The 26,074-nt window shown below is 43.2% G+C and overlaps 1 protein-coding gene across 3 annotated transcripts; it reads left to right on the top strand.

Annotated features, from left to right (window-relative positions):
* Positions 1-1,194: 1,194 nt before the first annotated feature.
* gtf2e1 (general transcription factor IIE, polypeptide 1, alpha) lies at positions 1,195-26,074 on the top strand. 3 transcript variants are annotated; one of them, XM_080785663.1, is made up of 7 exons: positions 1,195-1,266; positions 2,620-2,959; positions 4,088-4,245; positions 20,093-20,294; positions 22,189-22,427; positions 23,926-24,170; positions 24,947-26,074. In XM_080785663.1, exons 2-7 carry the CDS (start codon positions 2,670-2,672, stop codon positions 25,205-25,207), a joined length of 1,395 nt encoding a protein of 464 aa, XP_080641789.1. In that variant the 5' UTR covers positions 1,195-1,266; positions 2,620-2,669; the 3' UTR covers positions 25,208-26,074. The 3 variants fall into 3 exon arrangements, with proteins under 3 accessions (XP_080641789.1, XP_080641790.1, XP_080641791.1); XM_080785664.1 differs by having other exon boundaries at positions 1,208-1,266; positions 2,625-2,959; XM_080785665.1 differs by lacking the exon at positions 1,195-1,266 and having other exon boundaries at positions 2,615-2,959; positions 23,929-24,170.

The raw sequence follows: 26,074 nt of genomic DNA, 5'->3' as shown, positions 1-26,074 counted from the left end.
TTAGAAGGAACGAGGGAGTTAGAGAGCAGAGAATCAAAGAGAGCTACACAAGCAACAAGCAGTAACATTATGCCCTCTAGACCCCTATAGACAAACAGGGCCTATAGACCCATTCACAGAGGGGTGCCCTGGGCGCGGCCATTACTGAGGTGTAATCCATGGAGCAGGTGCTCCGTAGGCCAGGTGTAGCTAATCAGTGCTGTTGCGCTTAATGGTACACCTCAGTAATGGCCGCACCCAGGAAACCCTCTGTGAATCGTGGAGCCGTCTTTTGTCCAGTGTCCATTCTGGGTCCGGAAACGGTAATTTTTTTTGCATTGACCCCAGTAGAAGCTCTGCTGCTGTGAATTTTACACCTCTCCCGCTTAGCGGAGAGTGGGGTGTGGTAGAGGACATCTCCCCGGACGTGTGGGTATGTCCAGATAGTTGCCTCGCGGAGCGGTCTTTTGTCCAGTGTCCATTCTGGGTCCGGAAACGGTACATTTTTTTGCATTGACCCCAGTAGAAGCTCTGCTGCTGTGAATTTTACACCTCTCCCGCTTAGCGGAGAGTGGGGTGTGGTAGAGGACATCTCCCCGGACGCGTGGGTATGTCCAGATAGTTGCCTCGCGGAGCCGTCTTTTGTCCAGTGTCCATTCTGGGTCCGGAAACTGTACATTTATTTGCATTGACCCCAGTAGAAGCTCTGCTGCTGTGAATTTTACACCTCTCCCGCTTAGCGGAGAGTGGGGTGTGGTAGAGGACATCTCCCCGGACGCGTGGGTATGTCCAGATAGTTGCCTCGCGGAGCCGTCTTTTGTCCAGTGTCCACTTTATGAAGTCCATGCACTCCAGTGAATAGCATTTATCCATTTAGATAACTTTATTATTATTATTATTTAATTACTTGTTTTGCACAGAAACATAATGTGTGTCTTATAGCATCATTTAAATGCTTAATTTGTAGTTCTAATGTGCAAATTAAACTTTTTTTCAATACTCTAGAGGTACTCTTATTTTGAAGAGATCGTCCACCGGAAGTCTTAAATTAGCTCACTAGATTAGCTCACTAGACAGTGCCGAAATAGCGATTGACATGCTGCACAACCGGTTGCCATGTCCGCTTCTTATGAGCGACTTTGTGCTTGTTTTTCCTTGTTTTTCTATATGACTTGTTTTCATAGACCAATGCTTGTTGTTCTCATAATATGGCAACCCTGGCTGTACACACAGCTACATGCAGTGAAGTTTACAAACATCCACACAGACAGTGTGCAGATAAATAATGTGAGTGTTTCACTATTTTAAACAGACTGGTGTTCATTCACCGCTCCGTCACTGTACGGGGTAAACTACTGTACTAACGGTTTGTTCGGTAGCGTGTATTCGTTAAAACAACGTTTGTTTCATTTGTGTAAGGTTAGCCTTTAGCTAGCTATGCTACTTGCACTGTCCGTCATTCATACTACAGTCTAATGACGTTTTAAAGTGCATATACGTTTGTTATACTATTATTATTATTGTTTGTCTTTAAATGTATCGTTGAATTGAATACACATGGTGCAGGATCACAATTAGCCCTACAAGCAGAACCCAACTAGAATTGTGTTTGTACCACATACCTTTTTCTTGGGGGTAAACTGTTCATATACAGCTGTATCCAATCACTCAATACAGCAGTGTAGTTTTAGCACATGCATTTTGAATAGTTGCTTCTCTACAATCATGCATAAGGGTTGGGTATAAATATCATGTCCAAATAGCTATACTATAGTGTTGGGTGACATTGAAGACTATAAATTGAGTTTATATGAAAATACTGATACTGTACCTCAGTGGTTCCCAAAGTGGGGTCCGGGGACATTGATTGAGTTCCAGGTGGTACTCAGCTAAATGATAGTTTCGAACTAAATGGGTCTGTAACTCAGAGAGTGTACAAGTGGACCCTAACAGGTCCATTTGGTTCCATTTGTACACTCTCAGACACTCTCTACAATATAAATTGAAGGTCTCAGAGATAGAAATGTCATTAAATGGGGGTCTGTAGACTAATGCATGTCAAACTGGGGGTCCTTGAAATTAAACGGGTTGAGATTGAGAATCACTGCTAGAGCCGTAAAATCTTCTCTTATGGGGGTCCCTGCATGGCATATATTTTCAAATGGGCGTCTGTGGGCTAATTAGTGTCAATTTGGGGGTCCTTGAGATGAAAAAGTTTGGGAACCACTGTTCTAGAGCACAGGGCACCCCTATACAGTACAGCTTTAGTGTCATCCTGCCCCGGGCATCCTAAATTACATTGTGACATATCATTGATTACAACAATTATAATGGTGACCATGAGTGCATACAGTTGAAAGCATACTGTACTTTCACTCTGTATTTCCTTTTGGGATCACGTACAATCTTCAGTGTCTCAGTACTTGTATCCTCAATGGCTGAGAGACTTGAGAAACAAAAAATATCCTTTTGGTTAGAACTGTATGTAACTAATGTAACGATTCACTCAACTCACGATACGATTCGTATCACGATATGAGGTTCACGATACGAACAATGCATTGCTATCGATGTATTTGATACAAAATATTGTGACATTTAATATTGTCCATAATATCTCTCATTTCATCCCTGCCCTAGTGAAGCTGTGCGTGGCTGGCTGGCTGCCCCGTCATCAGTGTGTATAGAACATGACGGAACCAGAGCTGCTGACCGAGGTCCCCGCGTCCCTCAAGAGGCTCGCCAAGCAGGTGGTCCGGGGTTTCTACGGGGTGGAGCACGCCCTGGCGCTGGACGTGCTCATCCGCAACCCCTGCGTGCGCGAGGAGGACATGCTGGAGCTGCTCAAGTTCGACCGCAAGCAGCTGCGCTCCGTGCTCAACACCCTGAAGGGGGACAAGTTTGTCAAGTGCCGCATGCGGGTGGAGACCGCGCCGGACGGCAAGACCACTCGCCACAATTACTACTTCATCAACTACAGGTACGGTAAAGGGTTTTGATTCATTGGTTTGAACGACTTAGGCGCGATTCATACTCCTATTTTAGAGCCGAATAAAAGTCGGTTCGGCGCTGTATGTGACGAGCCGAAACAGCGGTAAAATAGGAGTATGAATCGGCCCTTAAACTGTGTACTTCGTTGACCCCCAGGGGTCTTTACTTGGCTCCCTCTATTTTTCCCCCTCTACTAAATGTGACCAGATTTGACTGAGAGCCTGCCATCACGCAACCTCCAGCTTTTCACCAGAGGAGAAAAAATTGTTAAAAGCTCAGGCAGACTCTTCACATACTATCTAGAGCATGTCTGAAATAAGTGTCAGAGCTGACATCTAACATGTAAATATGAAATAAATGCTTAAACATGTAGCTAGGTGTAATGTTAGAGACCACAGAAGTGAAGTGAACCTTTCAAGCCTGTTTTCTCAACTCACTGTTTCTCTGCAAGACATTACTCTATAAGCCATATCTCCAAAACTGGTGGGTCAAACTGAACAACCAATATGTCAATTTGAAGCTACGTATGATTCCCTGTTTTCATATGACATGGAAAAAACGAAAATTAAAAAAACATCCAATGGCAGTCCCTCGGTCAAATTTGGACACAAATATTGCCAGCCACAACCAATTTAGAGCAAAATGTCATTGTCATTGCAGTGATGCAAATAGCCTGCATCCTTAGACTCACTACAATTTACAATTTAAGCATTTAGCAGTAAGCAAGAACAAAAGCATGGTAATACATCGTGATAGTATACAACATCGTCATGATGAATCATACGTAAGAACAGTTTCTATATAATGAAACTATGCATGTCTACATGAAATGCTATCTTATGATAGATAAAGGCCTATATGATACTCGTCCACGGGCTAATAAGTGTCAATTTGGGGGCCCGTTTTGGTGTTTTAACTAAGCATTATGTTATACTTTAGCTATTGAAAAATAGCAGATCTACAAGCTTGTAGGTCTGCTATTTTTGAAAAACCATGAAAATGTGGCACAAATCTTTGAATATATATTCTTTCAGAAGACTTTTTCCGACGTCGTGCCTAAATGGGTTAAATTCTAATTGCCTGTAATAGTCCCTAAATGCTCCCCTCCCTTCCCCAGACTGCTGGTCAACGTGGTCAAATACAAGCTGGACCACATGAGGCGTCGCATCGAGACGGACGAGCGAGACAACACCAACCGCGCCTCCTTCCGCTGTCCCTGCTGCTACTCCACCTTCACGGACCTGGAGGCCAACCAGCTCTTTGACCACCTGACCGGTAGGTACTATTAGACCTGGAGGCCAACCAGCTCTTTGACCACCTGACCGGTAGGTACTATTAGACCTGGAGGCCAACCAGCTCTTTGACCACCTGACCGGTAGGTTCTATTAGACCTGGAGGCCAACCAGCTCTTTGACCACCTGACCGGTAGGCACGTTAGAAACTAGACAATTTTGGGAAAATTCAATTCAAAGTGTGGTTGCCGCAATCGCTTATATAGGCCCCTCCCACTAATTGTGCTAGCCAATTAGAATGTCACGTCACCCCTGTGATCATGTGTAAGTAATTTATTCCCCCCAAAAACCATTTTTCTGCAACAAATGGTTACACTTTTTGCATTTGCGGCACCCCCCTATGGATGAAAATGGAATTGCTTTTAGCTCTTGGTTGATTAAACCATCCGATACATCTGATTAAATATTCGGGTGGCTTGGATGTTTGGTTCATGATTTGTGGCATTTTTTGTATACTCTTTATTTTTTTATTTTTTTAACTACGGTACTTTCATCCTGGCGTGTGTGTGTGTGTGTGTGTGTGTGTGTGTGTGTGTGATTTTAAGTGGTGGTGGTCAAATACATGTAATTATGGAAAGAAATCATAATTTTTGGCGTCCTTGCTTCTTACAAAAAGGTTTGAGAACTGCTGATTTAGAAGGCATTATTTTGTAGAATCGTTCTTCAGGAGGTCATGTAGAGCGAAAACGGAAAAGTTACTGGTATAGAGCCCTGAGCCCGATCGACTCAAGTACAGAAAGCAGGAATAAGCTAAGAAAGAGGCCGAATGCGGTTTTAACCAATTCTGGACGGGAACTTCTGGTAGTTTTGAAAAAATCGTGAAAATGTGGCGCAAATCTTTGAATATATATTCTTTCAGAGCGAACGTTTTAAAGTCAAATCTTTGCTTCTGGGAGGACACTGGAACAACATATTTCCAGATGGGGGTCAATTACATATATTTTTGGGGGTCCTTGACATGAAAATGTTTGAGAACAACTGACACAGAAACATAGGGTTTCATAAAACTGTCATTGATTTAGAAGACATTTATAGAATCGTTCTCAGGTCTAAAAATGGGTTACAGTGGAAAAGTAATCATTGTGCTTGTCCTTGTGTGTGGTTCTGCACACTCCCACTAGATGGCAGTCAATATCAGGTTAAATATCAGGTCTCTTCATTTGATGGTCTGTGGGCAGGGCAGCTGGCACAATAATCACATTACAATACCACCATGATGATGCATGTGATGCATACCAAGGGGATGAACTCCTCACCGCATCATGTTGTTTCCATTCAACACTAATTGGTGTATTTTTGAGAGTGCATATGCTATTTTGCATAATGTGTGTGATATGAAATATCACCTTTAACCCATTCTGGGCGGGAACCCCTTTTGGTGTTTAAAGCATTATGTTATACTTTAGCTATTGAAAAATAGCAGATCTACAAGCTCATAGTGCGCCACAGAGTGCTGCGCCACGAGCTTGTGGATCTGCTATTTCACAATAGCGAAAATGTGGTGCAAGTCTTTGAATATATATTCTTTCAGAGCGAACGTTTGTAAGTCAAATCTTTGTTTCTGGGAGGTCACTGGAACAACGTATTTCCAGATGGGGGTCGGCGGCCAATTACATATATTTTTGGGGGTCCTTGACATGAAAATGATGTGAGGCATACCAAGGGGATCCTTACCACATCATGTTGTTTCCATTCAATACTAATTGGTGTATTATTGCTGGTGAAAAGTGCACATGCTATTTTGCATAATGGTGTGTGTGTGTGTGTGTGTGTGTGTGTGTGTGTGTGTGTGTGTGTGTGTGTGTGTGTGTGTGTGTGTGTGTGTGTGTGTGATATGAAATATCACCTTTAACTAGGCATGTAACGATTCACTCAACTCACGATTAACCCATATCACGATATGATTTTTCACGATATTAAAAAAAAAACATATTTTCCAGAAAAAATACAGTTTTATTATATATATTATATATATATATATATATATATATATATATAATGTATCTTCCCCCTCCCCCCCTGAGTTTTCACGTTTTTTATTTAACTACATTGCAAAAGAAGTAACGACCATCACCTGGGTACAGTCACAGACACACAGCTCCCCTCTACAGAAATCTACTACTGAAAGTGACTGCATGTCTCATTTCTGTAAAATTACTTAATTTCTGTGCAACAACTGTAAACATGTTTTCTTGTTTAAACCCTAGCTCGAGTTAACAAAAGAAAAAAATCACACCTGTGTGAACTGAGTGGTGCAACTCCCCTCTCCCCCTGCCTCTCTGTGTAATTAGCACTAGGCAACAGTGCAACACTATCTCTCTCACTCTGTTTCTGGCACAACAGCGCCCCTACTGGTACTCATAGTCACATAGCCACTCACATTGTCACGGACATTGCTGTTCCTTGGAGTGGTTGCACCACTCAAAACGCTTTCTTTGATGGCATCTTAGGATAGATGTAGACCTATTTGACAGTGCAGAAACATAATTGCCTTCCTTGATGTATTAATGAGCATCAACGACCATCACCTGGGCACAGACACACAGCTCTCCTCTACCGTGCTCTACTACTGAAAGTGACTCAGTCTCATTTCTCTCCAAAAGCACTTGAATATGATTAAAGCTTATCAAATAATTGAACGGTAGTGGGTCGCACACACCAAGACTGCAGTTCAAAAACATTATTTCATTTTGAACAGGGCACAAACGTTTTGGCTATCCAGCCTTCATCAGTGTTCCATCTAATTGGCTAACATTGGCTTTCAAAGTTTGCAGGATTGGCCCGTTTTGAACAAAAAGCTTTTTTCAAAACACATTTTTGGAACAAAATGCCTCAACACATGGGTTGTGTAAATGATAGAAATGTGAAAAGAAAAACGTCATTTGTTGTATGCACTACTCCATTAAGACTAGCAACAAACGTCAGAAACATTTCTTTGTAGTCTTTATTCCCCCCCCCCCCCCCCCCCCGTGGTTAGAATGGACTCCAACCTCCTCCGTAACGCTTCGTGGGCTCTGATATATCTTGTTTACAAAGCTGAAAATCCATTTTCAAAAACCCAGATCCTATCTGGCAGAAATGGCAGCAAAGCCAGGCCTCAGCTGTGGGACGTGGAGCATGTGCTGAGCACCACCAGTTTGCCTCGCAGCACTCTCTGCCATTTATAATTTATACAACCTGCAGTGTAGTGTACACACACACACACACACTACGTTTTTATTACTATGCTCGTGAGGACAGCCATTTAATGAATCCCATCTTTAATACATGTAGGCATTTTTAACCATAAAGCTTAAAGTCTGAAACAAAAGGCTGATCTATAAGCTCACAACGCATCGCACCGCGACGTGTTGTGAACTTAAAGATCAGCAATGTTTTTGGACACTGACACGCAACCTATATACTGTATATATAAATCATGTTTAGCTGCAATTCCAACCCCTAAACCTAACATTTACATCATACATGTCTATAAAACATAACCTCAAGATAAATCCTATTTCAAGTATAGCAACAGCACGCACGCACGCAGGCAAACTCCCCCCATATCCCCCAGAATTATTTACTAATACTGGAAGGAAGCAGGACCAGAGAAGCTGAAAAAGAACAATACTCCTTCTCACAATCTCTCTCTCTCTCTCTCTCTCTCTCTCACTCTCTCAGACACACACACACAGTCACACACACACACACACACACAATCGCTAGGAGCGCTATCTAGTGGAAATACTGGAAAACACTCAATACACAGTTTGGACAAACTGTGTATGAGTTAAAAGCCTGAGCTATACTTAGCTGCACGACTGAGAATAAGCATTGTACAAGATCACTATGCATTGCAGGGCTGCGCGGTGAGTTGTTGTGAGCTTGTAGCTCTGATATTTTCGGTAGGTCATTCTGAATAACTCGGGCATAGCTGTAACCCCCTACACCTAACGTCTAAATGTCTTCCTAACCCTAGCCTGAACATTGTTTGAATTGTAAATCTTTTTAACTATAAAAAGTCTTTCTGAAATTCTACTATATTACTAATTTATAGGTGTGCAACGATATAGTAACTGCATCGAAAAATCGGATTTTAATTTCAACAATCAAAAACACACACACACACACACACACACACACACACAAGCCATTTCTTAAAAGCATGACTTGGCTATAACTGTCAGCCTGGCTGCCTGGCTGGTTGCTAGATGCACTTTGTGGACACAGAGACTGAATAAACATACTGGGTGATTTCATCCTCATCCAAATGCACACAAATCACCACCTCTTACTGTTCCCTACAGCGGTTACTTCTGCATCCTCAGAGTCGTCTATGTAATATTCTAGTAGCTCTCGCTCTCTCTCTCTCTCTCTCTCTCTCTCTCTGTGTGTCTCTCTCTCTTTGCCTCTCTCTCTCTCTCTCTCTCTCTCTCTCTCTCTCTCTCTCTCTCTCTCTCTCTCAGAGCTGTCATTTGAGCCCTTATTTTTGCCCAATGGTTGCTATTTATTTCACTCATAATTTGAAGCTCAATGAATAATTGCCTGATGAATAATTTAAATTTAAACCGTGGCATTTGGTGTGCCAGTCTGCACTTCGGGGCGGGGGGGGGGGGGGGGTGTGTGAGCTAAATTATAATGGTAGAAAGGTACGCATGGTCGCCCATTTGGAGAGGGCGCTCCAATAAGTACAAACTTTACACACAGTCTACCAGTGCTCGTGTATGGGCTGGGCAATTAACGAAAATATATCAAGTTCTTCCAGACTTAATCTTGCTAATGTAGGTATATCGCTTAATCGAGGGAAGTAGCTTTTTTGTTTTGTTAATGTCTTGTATATCAACAAATCGACAATGTTTTGTTTTTGTATTCATTCACTAAGTCGATAAGTCTGTTTATCCACTTTAGCTCTGTATCATGTATAGCCGGGGAGCCAGCCATCCGAAATTTGAGAGGACCTGGCTGTGATGTCATGACATACTTTTTATTTGTATCCCTGGCTAAGGACTTCTTTAACATCTTTTTAATGATATCCTGCTCTGCCGGAAATATTGCGAAAAAAAATGTATAGCCATTTTTGTATACCACACCATAGACAACCAATATAAGGCAAACTTTCATCATACTTAAGTAGCATGTGACATGTCAAACTAGGGGGTTTTCATGATTCTGAATCCATTCCAAGCATTAGTTTTGCACAAAAAACACCCCTTGGCCTAAATTCGGGCCATATCCACTAGTTTGGCATGTCACTTGCTACTTAAAATATGATGAAAATTTGCCTTATATAGGTTGTATATTCTTTTAGAGCGTTTTTAACTCAAATCTTTGCTTCTGGGGAGGTCCCTGGAACAACATATTTTCAGATGGGGGTCGGCGGCCAATTTCATATATTTTTTTGGGGGGTCCTTGACATGAAAATGTTTGAGAACGACTGATATATAAACATAGGGTTGTTCAGAAAACTGTCAGGATTTAGAAAGCGTTTTGTAGAATCGCCTATGTGCATTTTGCCAGCCTGCAGTTTCAGCTTCGGTTACCATAAGGGATAGACAATGGGCATGTATGTGTTGGACCGTCAAAATAGTTTGTATACAGCAGTGACGTACTGTAAGAATCACCTGGTTGATATCCGAGGCCTGCAAAAACAATAAAGGAAATATCTTTTCCCATAACCAACCTACTATAGCAGGCGTTTCCATGCTCGGACTAGTGCTCTGTCTGTTGCTGTCTGTCTGGTCATAACTGGTGCATTTATATATAGTGCCTTTATCCAAGGCGCTTTACATAGATTGTGCATTACATTCACCCATTCACACACACATTCATACACCGATGCCGGAGGAAACCATGCAAGGCACCAACCTGCACATCAGGTACAATTTGAGGTTCAGTGTCTTGCTCAAGGACAGTTTGACACTAACTCTGGCGGAGCCCGGGTTCGAACTGGCAACCTTATGGTTACCATCCAGCCACTCTACCCCTGAGCCACCGCATAACATATGCAATAGTGTTGGTCTCAGGAAGCTGTCCCAAATTATTCTCTGCTGAAAGTTGACATGCTTTAAAACCATGATGTAATTGCTCAGTGAAAACTTACTGCCTTGTTAACTTTTCTCATTAGCACAGCTCATTACTTGTTGTCATAGGGACATTAAAAGTGCATTTGGCAATTGGCATGGGCTCGCTAATCAAGGTTGATAGGAAGTAATTGTATGAGCTACGGCACAATGGAGGAGTCGGTAATATTCACCCAAACACTCAAATCCAAAACCTGACACTTCTGACACCGCGGTGAGTGGGAGGGAGGCAATTTATTACCAACACGCATCATTAGCCTGAGATACATTTTCCCCTAATCTGTCTGTGACACTGAAGGGAACAAGAGTTTGGGAGACAGGATCGGCTTTTGGAAGGCTTTATTGATTCCTCTAAAGAACACTCTGTTCCTTCCTGTTCAGGTGAAGCCAAAAAATGTGTAATGAATGTGCCAACCGTAACGCCAACCACTCCGGGCTTAAGCCTTTAAAAAGGATCCCTGGCTAAATTAGACAAATATGCCTTAACCCCTTTTGGGGCGGAAACCCCTTTTGGTGTTAGAATTATGCTATGCTTTAGCTATTGAAAAATAGCAGATCTATAAGCTCATAGTTCGCCACCGAGTGGCGCGCTACGAGCTTGTATGTCTGCTATTTTTTAGAAAAAACGAAGAACGACTGACATAGAAACATGGATTTTTCAGAAAACCGTCAGTATGTAGAAAACATTTTTTGAATCTGATCTCAGGTCAAAATGGGTTAAAACATTATACTTGCCCTCTATAACTAAAAGTACTTCATCTCGCCGTGTCTCGCGACCGCGACAAATCGGGCATTATACTCAGGTGTTTGCAAAATTCTCTGCCGTGTTTTTCATACTGAGAACATGAGGCACCAAACTCAAAAGGTTACAACTTTTACAGCCTGGGGCTGGGGCCCTTTTTAGAATTCATTAGAATTCCAAATGCCGTTTTCGGCATCTACCTCTGCCCTCAACACAATTAACCCATTTTGGGCGGGAACCCCTTTTGGTGTTTTAAACATTATGTTATGATTTAGCTATTGAAAAAATAGCAGAATGTAGGTCTGCTATTTTTTTAAAGTTGTGAAAATGTGGTGCAAATTTGGAATATATATTTTTTCAGAACGAACGTTTTTAACTCAAATCTTTGCTTCTGGGGGGTTCCTGGAACAACATATTTTCAGATGGGGGGGGGGGTGGGGGGGGGGTCGGAGGCCCCATATCATTTTTGGGGGTCCTTGACATTAAATATTGAGCACCACTGATACAGAAACATGAGGTATTTCAGAAAACCATTTAGAAGACTTTAAAAAAAAAATCGACATCAGTCCAAAATGGGTTAAAGGAGAAGCTCCAGTTGATGGTATACCGTGCCTAGTATCGAGCGTCCCGTGGCCTTTCTCCAAGTGGAACCTCTGCTCATTACCGGAGCGGATGTATTCATGTTTGAGTAGCACAAATAAAACTTTGAAAAGGAGCAACACAACAACAATCAAATTCTTCTTCCTGCACCGCGTACCAGTGTTGTTCTTGGCAGCACATTTCTATTTTAGTCTGTTAGTCATAGTCTCTTGAATAGTTGTCATCTAGTTTTAGTCACATTTTTTGTCACCCGGAATGTTTTAGTGTTTAATAGTCTAGTTTTAGTCGACAAAATCAACACTACCGCGTCCCCACCCAGGTCCTGAGAGGTCTATACAGAGTGTAAATTAGGAGAAAGAGCTCACAGCTCTCATCTTGGCCTGATGACAAATGTCCTAGAGCCTTATTGTCTCCGAATCATCATAATGAATACACTGACACGTTGAGACCGAGAGAACATGCCTTTTATGGTTCTCTGAGCGTACTTGGCTGATAATTATGACGGAGCAGAAACCCACGGCCTCAACGAGACCCTGGCTGCCAGAATCCATGACTTTGATAGTAGAGCATTGCGCACAATAGAGGCTATGCCTGTGACATCATCATCAAAACCCGGAAGTTATGCAGGAACGCCTACTGAGTGGCAAAAAAACTACTTTCTGGCCTTGACAGCCCATTCATCCAAACAGAGAAATCATATCTGATTGCATTAAACAACATTAAACAATGTTAAACTCACCTTGCCTGTTGCTTTGCCACTCGATGTGCCATTCACTTTAAGCAGACTTATTTTTTAAGTAGAACTGTCAATGACACTAATCAAGCGGGCAGCTATGATATACAATAAGTCCTCGTTATAAATATAACTTAGGTCGAATGTGAGATAACTTGGTCAGTCAGTGAACTGAAATTCAACCTAATATGAGCACCAAACAAAAGCTATTGAAAAAATAGCAGACCTATAAGCTCACGAGGTTTGCTATTTTTGAAAAATCGTGAAAATGTGGCGCAAATCTTTGAATATATACTGCTTCCAGGGAGTCCCTGGAACAACATATTTTCAGATGGGGTTCGGCGGCCAAATTCTGGGGGTCCTTGACATGAAATAGCTTGACATAGAAACAACTGTCAGGATTTAGAAAGACATTTTGTAGAATCGAGCTCAGGTCTAAGTAAATCTGGAAAGAAGTAGAAAAGTTCATAATAACGCAGACACCAATTTGTCAAAAAGAAGTAGACCCCTTCCTTTTAAGAAGCCTGTATTGGAAGCTAAGGAGTGCCCTTCACTCTTCTCTCTTTTCACGTCTTGTCATTCTGTAAATGCAGCCCGTTAGTGTCCTGCGGTTTGGTCTAGTCTGGTTTTCCTCTTCACAGATTAGTCTGGCTGCTTGTCTGGCATGCTCCTTAACTTCACAGAAGTCTTGCTGTCCGCCCCCACCACTTTCTTTAAGAAAGTTGGCAAGGCGCTCTATCGGTAACGGTGTTTTATTTCGTCGACAAACTATGATAAAATACCTTTTTTCACTGAACGAAAACGAAATCAAAACGAAATGAAAACCATGCCATCATGACTAAAACTATGTCTACATAATACTGACAAATAAAAACTGGACTAAAATGTTTGCGAGAGACTAGTGGAGAAGAAATCCAGTATAAGTAAAAGACATGTCATTTTACACTTGGCTGTTTACAAGCTGATTTCTGAGCTTCGGCTATTTTCAGGCGGAAGAAATGGCGTCCTTGCTATATAAGTGAATCAATAAATAGTGAATAAATGCATAAGCTTAAGCAACGCAATATTGTTTATTGTTTTATCAAGGTGGTACTGAACAGATCAGTGCAATTTGTAGCAACACTTTTAGGAATATTCAGCTTCAGGTAGCCTATAAATGACCTTCTGTAAAAAACAATACTTTCAAACTGCACAATACTTCAGAACCGTGGAATGTACATTGTGGTGCTTGATTGAAATGTGTACATTTGCGGTTATCTTTTCTATAATTAATTAAATCGAAATTAATTAGTTAATTAATTAGATATTTCTGATTTGAACTATCCCTTTAAGATCAACCTGCTCTGCTTATCTTGGCCATGTCGTTCTAGCTGAACATCTGAACAACATTATTCATGAATATTCATACATTTTAAACACATATTACTCCAGAAATATGAAAATGTTCAAAAAGATAAAAAAAATTACAAACTCAAATCACACTCTGAGCTTAGAGCGGCTATTTTATAGGGACTCATGTAGTTAAACCTGTTCCCAACCTGTGGGTCAGGATCCCCTGGCGACTACCGTCCACAGATTATAGCAAATTGAAATATACCAATACAAGAATTACAAAAAAGCACTCTCAAAACTAATGCGACAAGATAGGAGCCAAAAGGAAGCACGCACATCTCCAGAAATTGAGACTTTCACTTAAGTACTGTATAAGTAAAATGTAGTTGTATTTGTACTCCAATTCAAATACTATTATTTCTACTCTACTACTGTACATCTCAGATCCAAATATTGTACTTTTACTACATTTATTTGAAAACTTTAGTTACTAGTTACTTAGTAGATTTTTATTATTATTACAGTAACAAGTAACTTCAGCCCAATATACATTTCGGCCATTTGAGCTATACAAGCTAACATTATTGTGACACATTATGAGCTTGTAGATCTGCTATTTTCAAATGTTTTTTAGACATTTGAAAACTTGAAATGAGACACTTTACATAATGAGTACTTTTACTTTTGGTACTTTAAGTAAATCCTAATGCCAGAATTTTTGTAGGCCTACTTTTACTCAAGTGCATTTTTAATTCCGGTCTTTTACTTGTAACAGAGTATTTGTATGCTCCAGTATTAATACTTTTATATTGATTTTTTATTATTATTATGATATTTTAGTAGTAGAAAATCTGAGTACTTTCCACCACTGTTTGTACTTCTGCACAATAACATGTTTGGGTTTATATGATCTACTAATTACTACTGTAGCAGAACACTGATCTGCTGTTTGATCAATGAAGTGAAAACAATCTCTTCTCGCAGATTGAGGCAAATGGAGATGAACATGTTGACCATGACCATGTTCCAGTGTCAGTCCCATGATAGTACACTGCACAGTCCCAGTTTTCATAGTTGACGGGATATCCACTTCTCCAGTACCTGCACAATAAACAACAATGTATTGAACTACATCCACTCACATACAGTGACTTTGATAGAATTACAATATAAAAAACATGTCAAATGTCTCACTGTGTTGTCTGTGGTGTTCCATCCACCCACGTCCATCTGCCCTCAGTCCTGGACAGACCAATCCATGCATAATAACGACTCAATCCATTGATGAATTCCTGATTATTTGTACATGATTGAATCATCATTAATTGTATCCAATACAGTCACTTCTTCACTATAATTATGGAATTAGATCACATGTACTTATTATATCCTATTTCCTTGAGTCCTATGTGGATGATGGACACCTGGACACACTCCCTCACGCACGCACGCATGCACACACACACACACACACACACACACACACACACACACACACACACACACACACACACGCACACACACAACTACTAACCTGTTCTTCTCCACCGTTAATGACCACCAGATCAGCTCCTTGATAATGACATTCGTCTCTACCTTCCTGCCATGATTTCCCTTCAGTAGTTCTGTAGTAACAGCTGCATCCAAACTTCTTCCATTCACTGGACACGACTTGTCTAAAAACATTGTAAAAACGTTGTAATAATACTAGTAGTCAGAGATGTAGTGGAGGCTAAAACTATTCATGTTATATTAATGGTGTATTCTTCTCCACACATTTACTCAAGTAAACTTTTCTGGTATTTGTACTTATTTGTACTTGGCCTCCCACTCGCCAGTCCAACACACAACCTACCGTGCCAATAGGGCTGAGCCCGATTGGCAGGGCTATTGTGGACTGGGTCTTGGCTGAGGAAAATATTTTACTCCACTACATTTATTTGCCAGATTTATTTACTTTATAGATTTAGATTATTAACCCATTTTGACCTGAGATCAGATTCTAAAAATGTCTTCTACATCCTGACAGTTTTCTGAAAAAGCTATGTCAGTCGTTCTTCGATTTTTCAAAAATAGCAAACCTACAAGCTTGTAGCGTTAAGAATAATTATTGTTCTATGATCGTTGTTATACACCAGCAGTGGTGAGTGTAGTGTACTCATCACTGATTAAAATTAAAATATCAATAATTGTATTTCTCTAGCTCTCACCTACTATCTGTCCCTTCAGTTGGTTTAATTCACATTGAAGCTGGTTCTTCTCCTGCGTCAGGTTGCTGTTGAGGATCTTTAGCTGCAGGGTTAAGGTATCGTTGGCCATGCTGCGTGAACGATCTGTGAAGACAGAAATGGATGATAGAGACAGTTGTTGCTACAGTTCACGATGAATAAGGATCTGTGTGGAAATTTTATTAAGAAGAAGAAAACTCATGATGATGTTAATTTATCCTTTATGTATTGTCACTTGTCAAGTGTCACTACTTTATTCATCATACTTTTCAAATTTCACATTTAGCTTGCTGCTTAGCAAAATAAAAAGCTCTAAAGATATTTTTAAATATTTTTCCGTGAACAGAAATGCCAGCTTCCTTACTCAGATTTTGAGAGTTGTAATTCCAGACTCGATAGCAGATTGTGGAATAGTTGTCTGGCTATGCGAGACTAATACTGGTGGCCTTACTAGTTGTCACAGCTAGAAAATGTCAGGCAACACACTATATGCAATACTCACAGTGCACGACCAGGCCTATGATCACACACAGCAGTATAAGCGTCCCCAGACACCCAGCAACAGCAACCACTCCGAGAGGCCTTCTCTCTGTTTTAGAGCGCTGTCCTGAAACAGCTACTAGGCTTGCAGTGACTGAGAGAGAGAGAACAAGACTTAGAGAGTCTGAAAGCCCAGCTAGAACTGGAAAATATCTCTCTAAAACATCAAAGGAATTATAGTGAAGGATATGCACTGAATGAAATCTGGATAATCTTAATCACTGTGACAAGGATTCCCAACTTGATCAAACTCACCCTGAGTCTGTCTTCCTGCTGTGTTGTCCGTCATGTCCTCCTGTGGTCCAGGGACACAGTCGTCCACACTCTGGTAGATGTCCACCACTCTATCCTCCCAATCTCCCCTGTCCTCAGTGTCTCCTCTCTGTCCTCTGTCTCCATCCCTCTTTCTCACCTTTTTTGTCATGTCTGGCATGGCATAAATAACCAATTCTGTAGACATCTTACAAGAAACTATTGAGTACAAATCGTAACTATGTTGTATTTTCAGCTCCTGTATTGATTAGTCATATCAAAATCATTACATGAACCATATATATATATATAACCATAATTATACTGGCGTAGCAAAATATAACCATGTCAGCCTGTGGATGGTTTGGCACAACGCCTCCAGCATTAATGTACAAAACCTAAATTCTCCAACACACAGGTTGTGCAAACTCACGCACGCACGCACGCACACACACACACACACACACACACACACACACACACACACACACACACACACACACACACACACACGCAAATTGCTCCATAGTTCTGTGGTTATGACATGACATTCTAAACGCCAGGCACAATGAGTAGGCTATACTAACGGAAGCTAGAGGTGACCACTGTTCATCTGTAGTTCATGCCCCTCCCTAAGTTACACAACTCACATGACTGGCTGTCCATTATGAAGAAACAACACCGAGTAACAAAGTTACACAATGAACGTGACATGATAATAATCAATAAGATGTTTTAATCAAACGATGTGTGAATGCATGCATGCGTACGTGCGTGCACATGTGCATTAAATCGTCTGTTGAATCCACTAGTAATTAATGTTACCTCAGTCCCTCGGTAGCATGCTGTATGTAAGTAATTATGTAGCACTGGATAATGAAATGTTTTGTGTCATCAAGTGATTTATTTATGCATCACCAACAATGCACACGCACACATGTGTATGCATGCACCGTTTTGTTATTCACAGTGCAAGTTTAAATCTTTCATTATTTGTTTTGTTTTTATTTTATTTTGTGTGTGTGTGTGTGTGTGTGGGGGGGGGGGGGGGGGGGGGGGGGGGGAGTAGGTTTCTAGTGAAATTTCTAGTGAAATTGAGTGGGTTTACAGTGGTTCCCCAAAACCTTGAAAAAAAACAACATTTGAGCAATCGAGCCCTTCACAAACGCGGTGTGCAATTTCCGTGAAATTATACATGCACATTTCCACTCGGCCGAGGACGACATGCCACTTATTCTTTCCCCAAATCGGCCTCACGGTGGCCCTATAACAGGCCAATTCCTGTTTTTAGCAATAACTGCATCGATCTGTATACAACCTTATGTATGCACTCCCTAGAGGCCATGGGAAAACATTGTCCCTGCATCCCTCCACATCTGCCCGTTATAGCACCATGAGGCCGATCTATGCTAAACACATTGTTTATCTCGGACACCACTGAAAACGAGGGTCCCAGCCCTCAGTGTGTTCTCCGAGAACTAAATAAAGGGTTGAAATGAAATGTCAGTCGCACAGATTTCATCCAAATCTCACGCAAATCGGTACACATGATCTCTGTAGTCATGTGATCAAGACGTGTCTGTTGGCTAACATTGCCTTCCAAAATTTAAGGAGTGGCCTGTTTAAACTAAAATGTGCAGCATTTTGTACAAGTTTAGTTTATTCGCACAATAAAAACAGTACAAAAAAGGTAACATCAATAAAAGAGAAGTGTGTGCAGGTGAGAAAAGAAACCCATGGAGGGCTAATATACAAATAGTAATATACAAATAGTAAGACGAAGTAATCAAACATAGGTATGGAAAATAGTGTCTGTCTGTCTGTCTGTCTGTCTGTCTGTCTGTCTGTGTGCATAATAAAGCTACACATGTCCTGCTCATCCAGAATTCTATCCTCATGGAGTGATCTGGCTCTGCATTTCCTCAACAAAATGAAGGAAATTGTTGCAAAAAACTAACAAACCAAAAAACATGTTTATATTACTCCTAAACATTTTGCCAAACATCTCACACAGTCCTACTGGTGGAGACCTGTGCCCAGAAGGGCACTTTTTCTAGTTTTACAATGAGTTGCTAGCTGAAAATAACAGATCTACAAGCCCACAACGCGTCGCAGTGCAACGCATTGTGGGCTTGTAGATCAGCTACACGGCTGCCGCATGAACACGTTTTGCCCTTCTCATGTCTGAGCGCACGCACGCATGCATGCACACACACTATAAGGATGGTAATAGGACAGCAGTTTTATGAATGCCATTTTTCTGCCCCAAAACAACTATTCGTTTTGTATGAGGGCAAGGAAAATGCTTCGTACAATGAGTATTTATTGTATTCTGTATGTGTTGGTAGACAGTATATAGTAATACACACACACACACACACGCACACGCACACGCACACACACACACGTCAAGCTGGAACAGTTCTCATTACTGGGACTGAAAATAGCCAGGGAGGCAGATGGCCCTGTAAACATCCACCAGGAAGTGTGTGTGTGGTGTGTGTGTGTGTGTGTGTGTGTGTGTGTGTGTGTGTGTGTGTGTGTGTGTGTGTGCGCCTCTAGTATAATGTAGTAAGATATATAGTACAATTTTAGAAACGGACATTGTGGGTCCTCACAAGAGAAATGGTTGTTTTATGATTTAACTTGTTGATAGAGATACAAAGATTCCGGTTAGTTTGGATTGGACCTTTAAAAGTTACGCTTAGGCATTAGACTGATTTACACTTAGTTGCACACTGGAGTGTCATGCACCCTCTGGCTTTGTAGATGTTTTTCGGCTAATTGTTAAATAGGCAACAATACATTTGTAATGGATCACCGAAGTCTGACATCAATATCGGTAGAGGGCGCAAATCCACGGGTTCATGTACTTTTTATTTGCATTATAATCCTCATAGGGGGATTTTAGATCGAATATGAAATGTGTTTGAAAAATAAACATGTCATCCCGGCCGTTACACAAATATATGTGATATGAAGAATAAACTGACAATAATGATATTGTTACTGCTACTGAATTAGTTACATTTTCGCTAGAAACCGACTGTATCATAATATGAGAGACTGACTGTCGCAAACGATACAGAGACACCTCCCTGACAATAACGCAGAGACAGTTTTTGGACCGCAAAGCTTATATGAAACGATTTTTAAGTTGAGCCCATGTTATTCTCCATAGAGAAATTACTTCCGTGAACCAGGGGAATCGAGGGGACAAGGGAATGAGACGTCAGGACTTCGGCGCTCTATTGTGACAGTCCTATTGTACACACACACACACGCACGCGCACACACATACAGACCCGTGCTCATCGGTATGTCTCCCCTCCCCCCCTCAGCGACGTTCCGCTGCACGTTCTGCCAGACGGAGGTGGAGGAGGACGAGTCGGCCGTGCCCAAGAAGGACGCCCGGACAATGGTGGCTCGCTTCAACGAGCAGATAGAGCCCATCTACCTGCTGCTCCGAGAGACCGAGGACATCAACCTGTCCCAGGACCTGCTGGAGCCCGAGCCCGGGGAGATCCCCGCGCTCAAACAGAGGTGTGTGTGTGTGTGTGTGTGTGTGTGTGTGTGTTAGGGCTTTCACTTCTAGTGATTTTTACTAGTTGACTAGTCAACTAGTTGTTTAACCCATTTTGACCTGAGATCAATTTCTAAAAATGTCTTCTCCATCCTGACAGTTTTCTGAAAAAGCCATGTTTCTATGTCAGTCGTTCTTCAATGCTAACACCAAAAGGGGTTCCCGGCCAAAATGTGTGTGTGCGTGCGCACTCATACGATACGTCATCACAGGTGTAATAAGGGGTTGACACTATGACGCGTAAATAAAATGCTGGGGCATGTGGAGCTTGCTTTGGAGTTGCCCAAACTGCTCCTCATTTGAGTGAGGAGTCTGCTGTATAAACATCAACACAGTGCCGGGCCCGCGGCCAACAATATAGCCTTTCGGTTGCCTTGGCATAAATCTGTTTGAGAACTACTGTGGTAAAAAATGGTTCCAAGTAGAATTGTAACTAATTTCTCGCAGCAGACTAGAGGGTTTCAGGGGTTATGTAACAGAACAGCAGTATTCCCACCGGCCCCCCTAGGCTTGTGCCAGCCAGTTTATTGAAACATTTTCCCAATGTTCATGATCTTGGAAAGCAGCAGCAGGGCTACTAAACTAATTCCTACATTCTGGAGCGGTTTTGTTTTGTCTGAGAACAGATGGAAGGCCACCATTGTGCCAGGCGTGTACTGCAGGGCTCCATTGTTGTTATTTCGTTAACTGTTGGCACTGCCTTGCAGTGCAGTTAATTTGGCTGTGAGAAGCCAGACATTCTATGAGCTCTACTGATAGAGGAATCATGACTTTCAATCCCCCCACGACACACACACACACACACACACACACACACACACACACACACATAAACACGCACACAGGTGTACTAAAATGGAGTGGCCCGGCAGGTGCAATGTATTTCTCCCCCGGTCCCTATGGTGAGGCAGCAGGTGTCTTCATCTTCTCGGTATTTAACCTGGATCAGTCGGGTTAGTCCTAGACAGATCCGGCACTGATGCAGGGCTCTGTGCTCATCTCAAAGCACCGCAAGGACCCCCAGATTGACACTAATTAGCCCGCAGACCCCCATTTGAAAAGATATGCCAGGGACCCCCCCCCCCCCCCCCATAAGAGAAGATGTGTACGGCTCTAGCAGTTGATTCCCGACCATTATAATTTAATTAAGCAATAAGCCACGAGAGGTCTCAGGTTACCGGTATTTTACACTGGCAGGGGGCGTAGGCAGACCCGATGCACATCGGAGGGTCTTTTACCCTCCCAGCCAGTGTAAAATACCCGGTAAGCTGGGGCCTCGAGTGGCTTATTGCTTTTCTAAAACGGTTACAAACATATAGCAATATTAACCTAATAAAACTATTAAATTCACAAAAGTGCATGATGCTTTGTAACTAGCGCCGGACATCCGGTGAGAAAAATCCGGGTTTTCTTTAGTTTGTTGTGATCCATGTGAAGACTAGCAGCCAGTAGCCGAGAGAAAACTCGTATGAGAAGTAATGCCAAAGGATTCATATTCTCTGCACTATTCCTGTACCACTTTTTTTCTTATTTAACCCATGGGCGGGAACCCCTTTTGGTGCATTACATTATGCTTTTGCTATTAAAAAATAGCAGATCTACAAGCTCATAGCGCGCCACTCGGTGGCGCGCTATGAGCTTGTAGATCTGCTATTAGGTCCTACAAGATCAGCTTGTAGGTCGAAGAACGACTGACATCGAAACATAGCTTTTTCAGAAAACTGTCATTTTCAAACAGACATTTTTAGAATCTGATCTCAGGGTCAGAATGGGTTAAACGAAACTTCATTCCCACATCCCGACGTCCTGTTCAGCTTTTGTTTTGATGGTAATAATCTACATTACTCTCCCCAGCCGTGACCGTGCGGCGGCGGCCCTGGGGGCGGGGGGCCCGCACCGCGAGGCCTGGTCCAACCGGGGCTCGTCCTACGCGGACCTGTACACGCAGAACGTGGAGATCAGCATGGTGGAGCAGGAGGAGCAGCGGCGCCAGCAGCAGCTCAGCGAGGGCAAGGCCACCAAGGAGAGGCCGGTGTGGCTGACCCAGAGCACGGTGCAGGGAGCCTACAGCGAGCCCGAAGCCATCGGAAACCGTGAGAGAGAGAGAGAGAGCTTTGTTTTTCTGCTTTGCTATTTTGGGGAACCGGTTGGACGCACGCACCAGTGTTGTTTTTGGCAGCACATTTCTATTTTAAAATTTACAATTTAGGCATATAGCAGACGCTCTTAATCCAGAGCGACTTACATTAAGCAAGAACAAAAAAGCATGGGAATACACACATGCATACATCACATAAAAGCATTTATCATGAAACATTTTCGCCAAATTTTCTTCAGTGAAAAAAGGTAGTCGACGAACATTTTTGTCTTAGTTTTAGTCGACAAAAACAACACTGGCATGCCCGCCACCGTCGCTTACCACATGTTCCATTCCAACACACTTGACACAATAAAAAAAGAATAGGAATAAAACATAAAAAATTTTCATGAGTACATTTGGGGTCCAAGCACGAAAATAGCTCGACCGTTTCGGACACGGGGCGGCTCGCGGAAACCGGGCCAGCACCCTGGCCGCATTCCTTTGGGTCTGGAACTTCCGTGGCCCCCTCCCGGGGACCCCCACACAGAGTTGCACCACTCACTTCACATACGTGAGAGGGGGGCGGCGTGCATGAGAGAGCTCTGCTACTACTAGTTGATGGGAAATAACTTTGTCCCCATATTCATTGCTGCAGTAATCTGGTTAGCCAGTCTGTAGCGGGTCACAACACACACCTACAGCCTGTCAGCCAGTCTGTAGCGGGCCACAACACACACCTACAGCCTGTCAGCCAGTCTGTAGCGGGCCACAACACACACCTACAGCCTGTCAGCCAGTCTGTAGTGGTCCACAACACACACCTACAGCCTGTCAGCCAGTCTGTAGCGGGCCACAACACACACCTACAGCCTGTCAGCCAGTCTGTAGTGGTCCACAACACACACCTACAGCCTGTCAGCCAGTCTGTAGCGGGCCACAACACACACCTACAGCCTGTCAGCCAGTCTGTAGCGGGCCACAACACACACCTACAGCCTGTCAGCCAGTCTGTAGCGGGCCACAACACACACCTACAGCCTGTCAGCCAGTCTGTAGCGGGCCACAACACACACCTACAGCCTGTCAGCCAGTCTGTAGCGGGCCACAACACACACCTACAGCCTGTCAGCCAGTCTGTAGCGGGCCACAGCACACCTACAGCCTGTCAGCCAGTCTGTAGCGGGCCACAGCACACCTACAGCCTGTCAGCCAGTCTGTAGCGGGCCACAACACACACCTATGCGTCAGCTAGGTCAGGAGGTAAGAGGGGGTAAGAGCACGGTGAAAAAAGGTTTGGGGACCGCGGGTTAATGTAAATCCTGGGCTCTACACTCCCTCTGCCAACCCGGGGAGAGCAACGGGACTGACCTTCCTTCTAATGCGTGAGGAGTCCAAGCTGCTTCTTTTCAGAAGAATCCTGACACATCTCTCTCTCTCCCTCTCCCTTTCTCCCTCTCTCTCTCTCTCTCTCTCTCTCTCTCCCTCTCTCTCTCTCTCTCTCCCCCCCACAGCAGCGGACATGGCGCCCGGAGCCCTGGACGGCGCGGGCGGCGCCCAGGGCCAGTCGGACGAGAACGAGGAGGTGATGCGTGCCCTCCTCATCCACGAGAAGAGGAGTGGCGGCGGCGCCGCCGGGGGAGGGGCAGGAGGCGGGGCAGGGGGCGGAGCCACCAGTGCGGCGGCGGCCGCCAAGGCGCTGGCCGGCGGCAGCGGCTCAGAGAGCGACACCAGCGAGTCTGACGACGACTCCCCCAAGGTAGGGCCGGCCAAATGTACTGCTTTTGACCCGCAACTGTTTCTGGCGTAACGTTCGTCTGACATCAAACTGGATCGCTGAATTCATTTTTTTTTCTTTCTTTTTTGGCTTGGCCTTTCCTTCTTTAGCGATCCTAGACCGGGTTGTGCAACCGCGCTGCCGTCCACCTCCCATTATACAGGCTGACTAAAAAAGCGGAATAACTCAAAATATACGGAGCTCTCCATGGTTTGGATAAAATGCGCAATGTTCGGAGGTCTTTGCTGATTATCCGGTGGTCTAGATGGAAACATTGGCGCTTTCTAGAGCAAGAATGGCTTCATTTTAGCTCGCTAGCATTGACGCTGTTTATTTAGCATCAAAGATGGACGCCCAAACAGGATGTGAGTCAGAATAGTAGGAAAGCAGATGACGTTGTTGTCAATCATGTGGCTATGGCTAACCCTTTTGCTAACCAAACAAACGCAGCCAACGAGCGCTACTAGCATGTAAACAAAAGTGGTAAAATATGTCGGATGATTATGTTTATAAAACCTGTCGTTTCTGTAAAGAAACTATTTATCATAAGTCGATTTAATAGCCATATATTGATACGGTCGTGAGTCACCGCAGTGGGGGCAGCCATGTTTGTTGTCTGATGCTGTCGACTTGTCGAGTGAGGGGGGGGGGGCTGATGGCCAATCATTCTAATTGCGTACACTTCTTCCAAAATTAAGTAACGCAGATGTTTAACAATTATATCCTGACATTATATTTTTCCACATCGCCCCCCCTAGCCCAAGGCCCCTCCCCACTCCGCCGCCCAGCGCAGAGGAGGAGGAGCCGAGGTGATAATGGAGGATGACGAGGAGGACGAGGAGTTCGAGGAGGTGGGAGACGAGGAGGAGGAGGAGGAGCCCACGGTGATGGTGGCGGGCCAGCGCCACTCCTACCAGGAGGTGAGCCAGAGGCCCGAGCTGGTGGAGCAGATGAGCGGCGCCGAGAAGGAGGCCTACATCAAGATGGGCCAGAACATCTACGAGGCCATGAACTATTGAGGAGGGTGCACGCACGCACACACACACACACACACAGACACTATTACACACACACACACACAGACACTATTACACACGCGCACACACACACACACAGACACTATTACACCCGCGCACACACACACACACAGACACTATTACACACGCACGCACACACAAACGCACGCACACTGGTTCTGCCGAAGCAGGAAGAGCCCTGGATATGACTCTTCAAGATGAAAATGTGATGTTACACTGTCGTGAATTTACAGAGTCAGCTTTACGCTGTGATTTTCATTTTAATCCTCCCCCATTTTGGACCCCCATCTGAAAATATATGGTTCCAGGGACCCCCCCCCCCCCCCCCCCCAGAAGCAAAGATTCGAGTTAAAAATGTTCGCTGTGAAAGAATATATATTCACAGATTTTCACGATTTATCAAAAATAGCAGATCTACAAGCTGTGCCGCGCTATGAGCTTGTAGATCTGCAATTTTTCAATATCTAAAGCATAACCTAATGCTTAAACACCAAAAGGGGTTCCCGGAATGGGTTAAGGCATATATGAGACAGTGTTTGGTTTTTTTTATGAAGAGATTCTCTCGCTATTTAGTTTCAAGTACATTACATTATTAAGTATTTTATTTCTCACATCTAGTTTGTGCCAAGTCACCGTTTTTCATCAGTTTGTTTTGTTTTTATAATTTGAACCATTAGTCCAGGCCTGCTCTACAGTTGTTGCAAAATAGAGTTGGTTAAAGAGCGTTCTTTGTCAAAAAGAGGGTATATTTAGTTTTGGCTCTGTCAGGGGTGTCGAGCTCCAACGTTTCCAGTGGTTTGATGGTTCTGTATCGTGTACGGTTCTGTAATAAAGGCATAAGAAGTAGGA

This window comes from Protomyctophum bolini (genome assembly GCF_963924005.1).
Source record: "Protomyctophum bolini genome assembly, chromosome: 16".
In the NCBI taxonomy this organism is placed as follows: domain Eukaryota; kingdom Metazoa; phylum Chordata; class Actinopteri; order Myctophiformes; family Myctophidae; genus Protomyctophum; species Protomyctophum bolini.
This window is presented reverse-complemented; position numbering and strand designations above follow the sequence as displayed.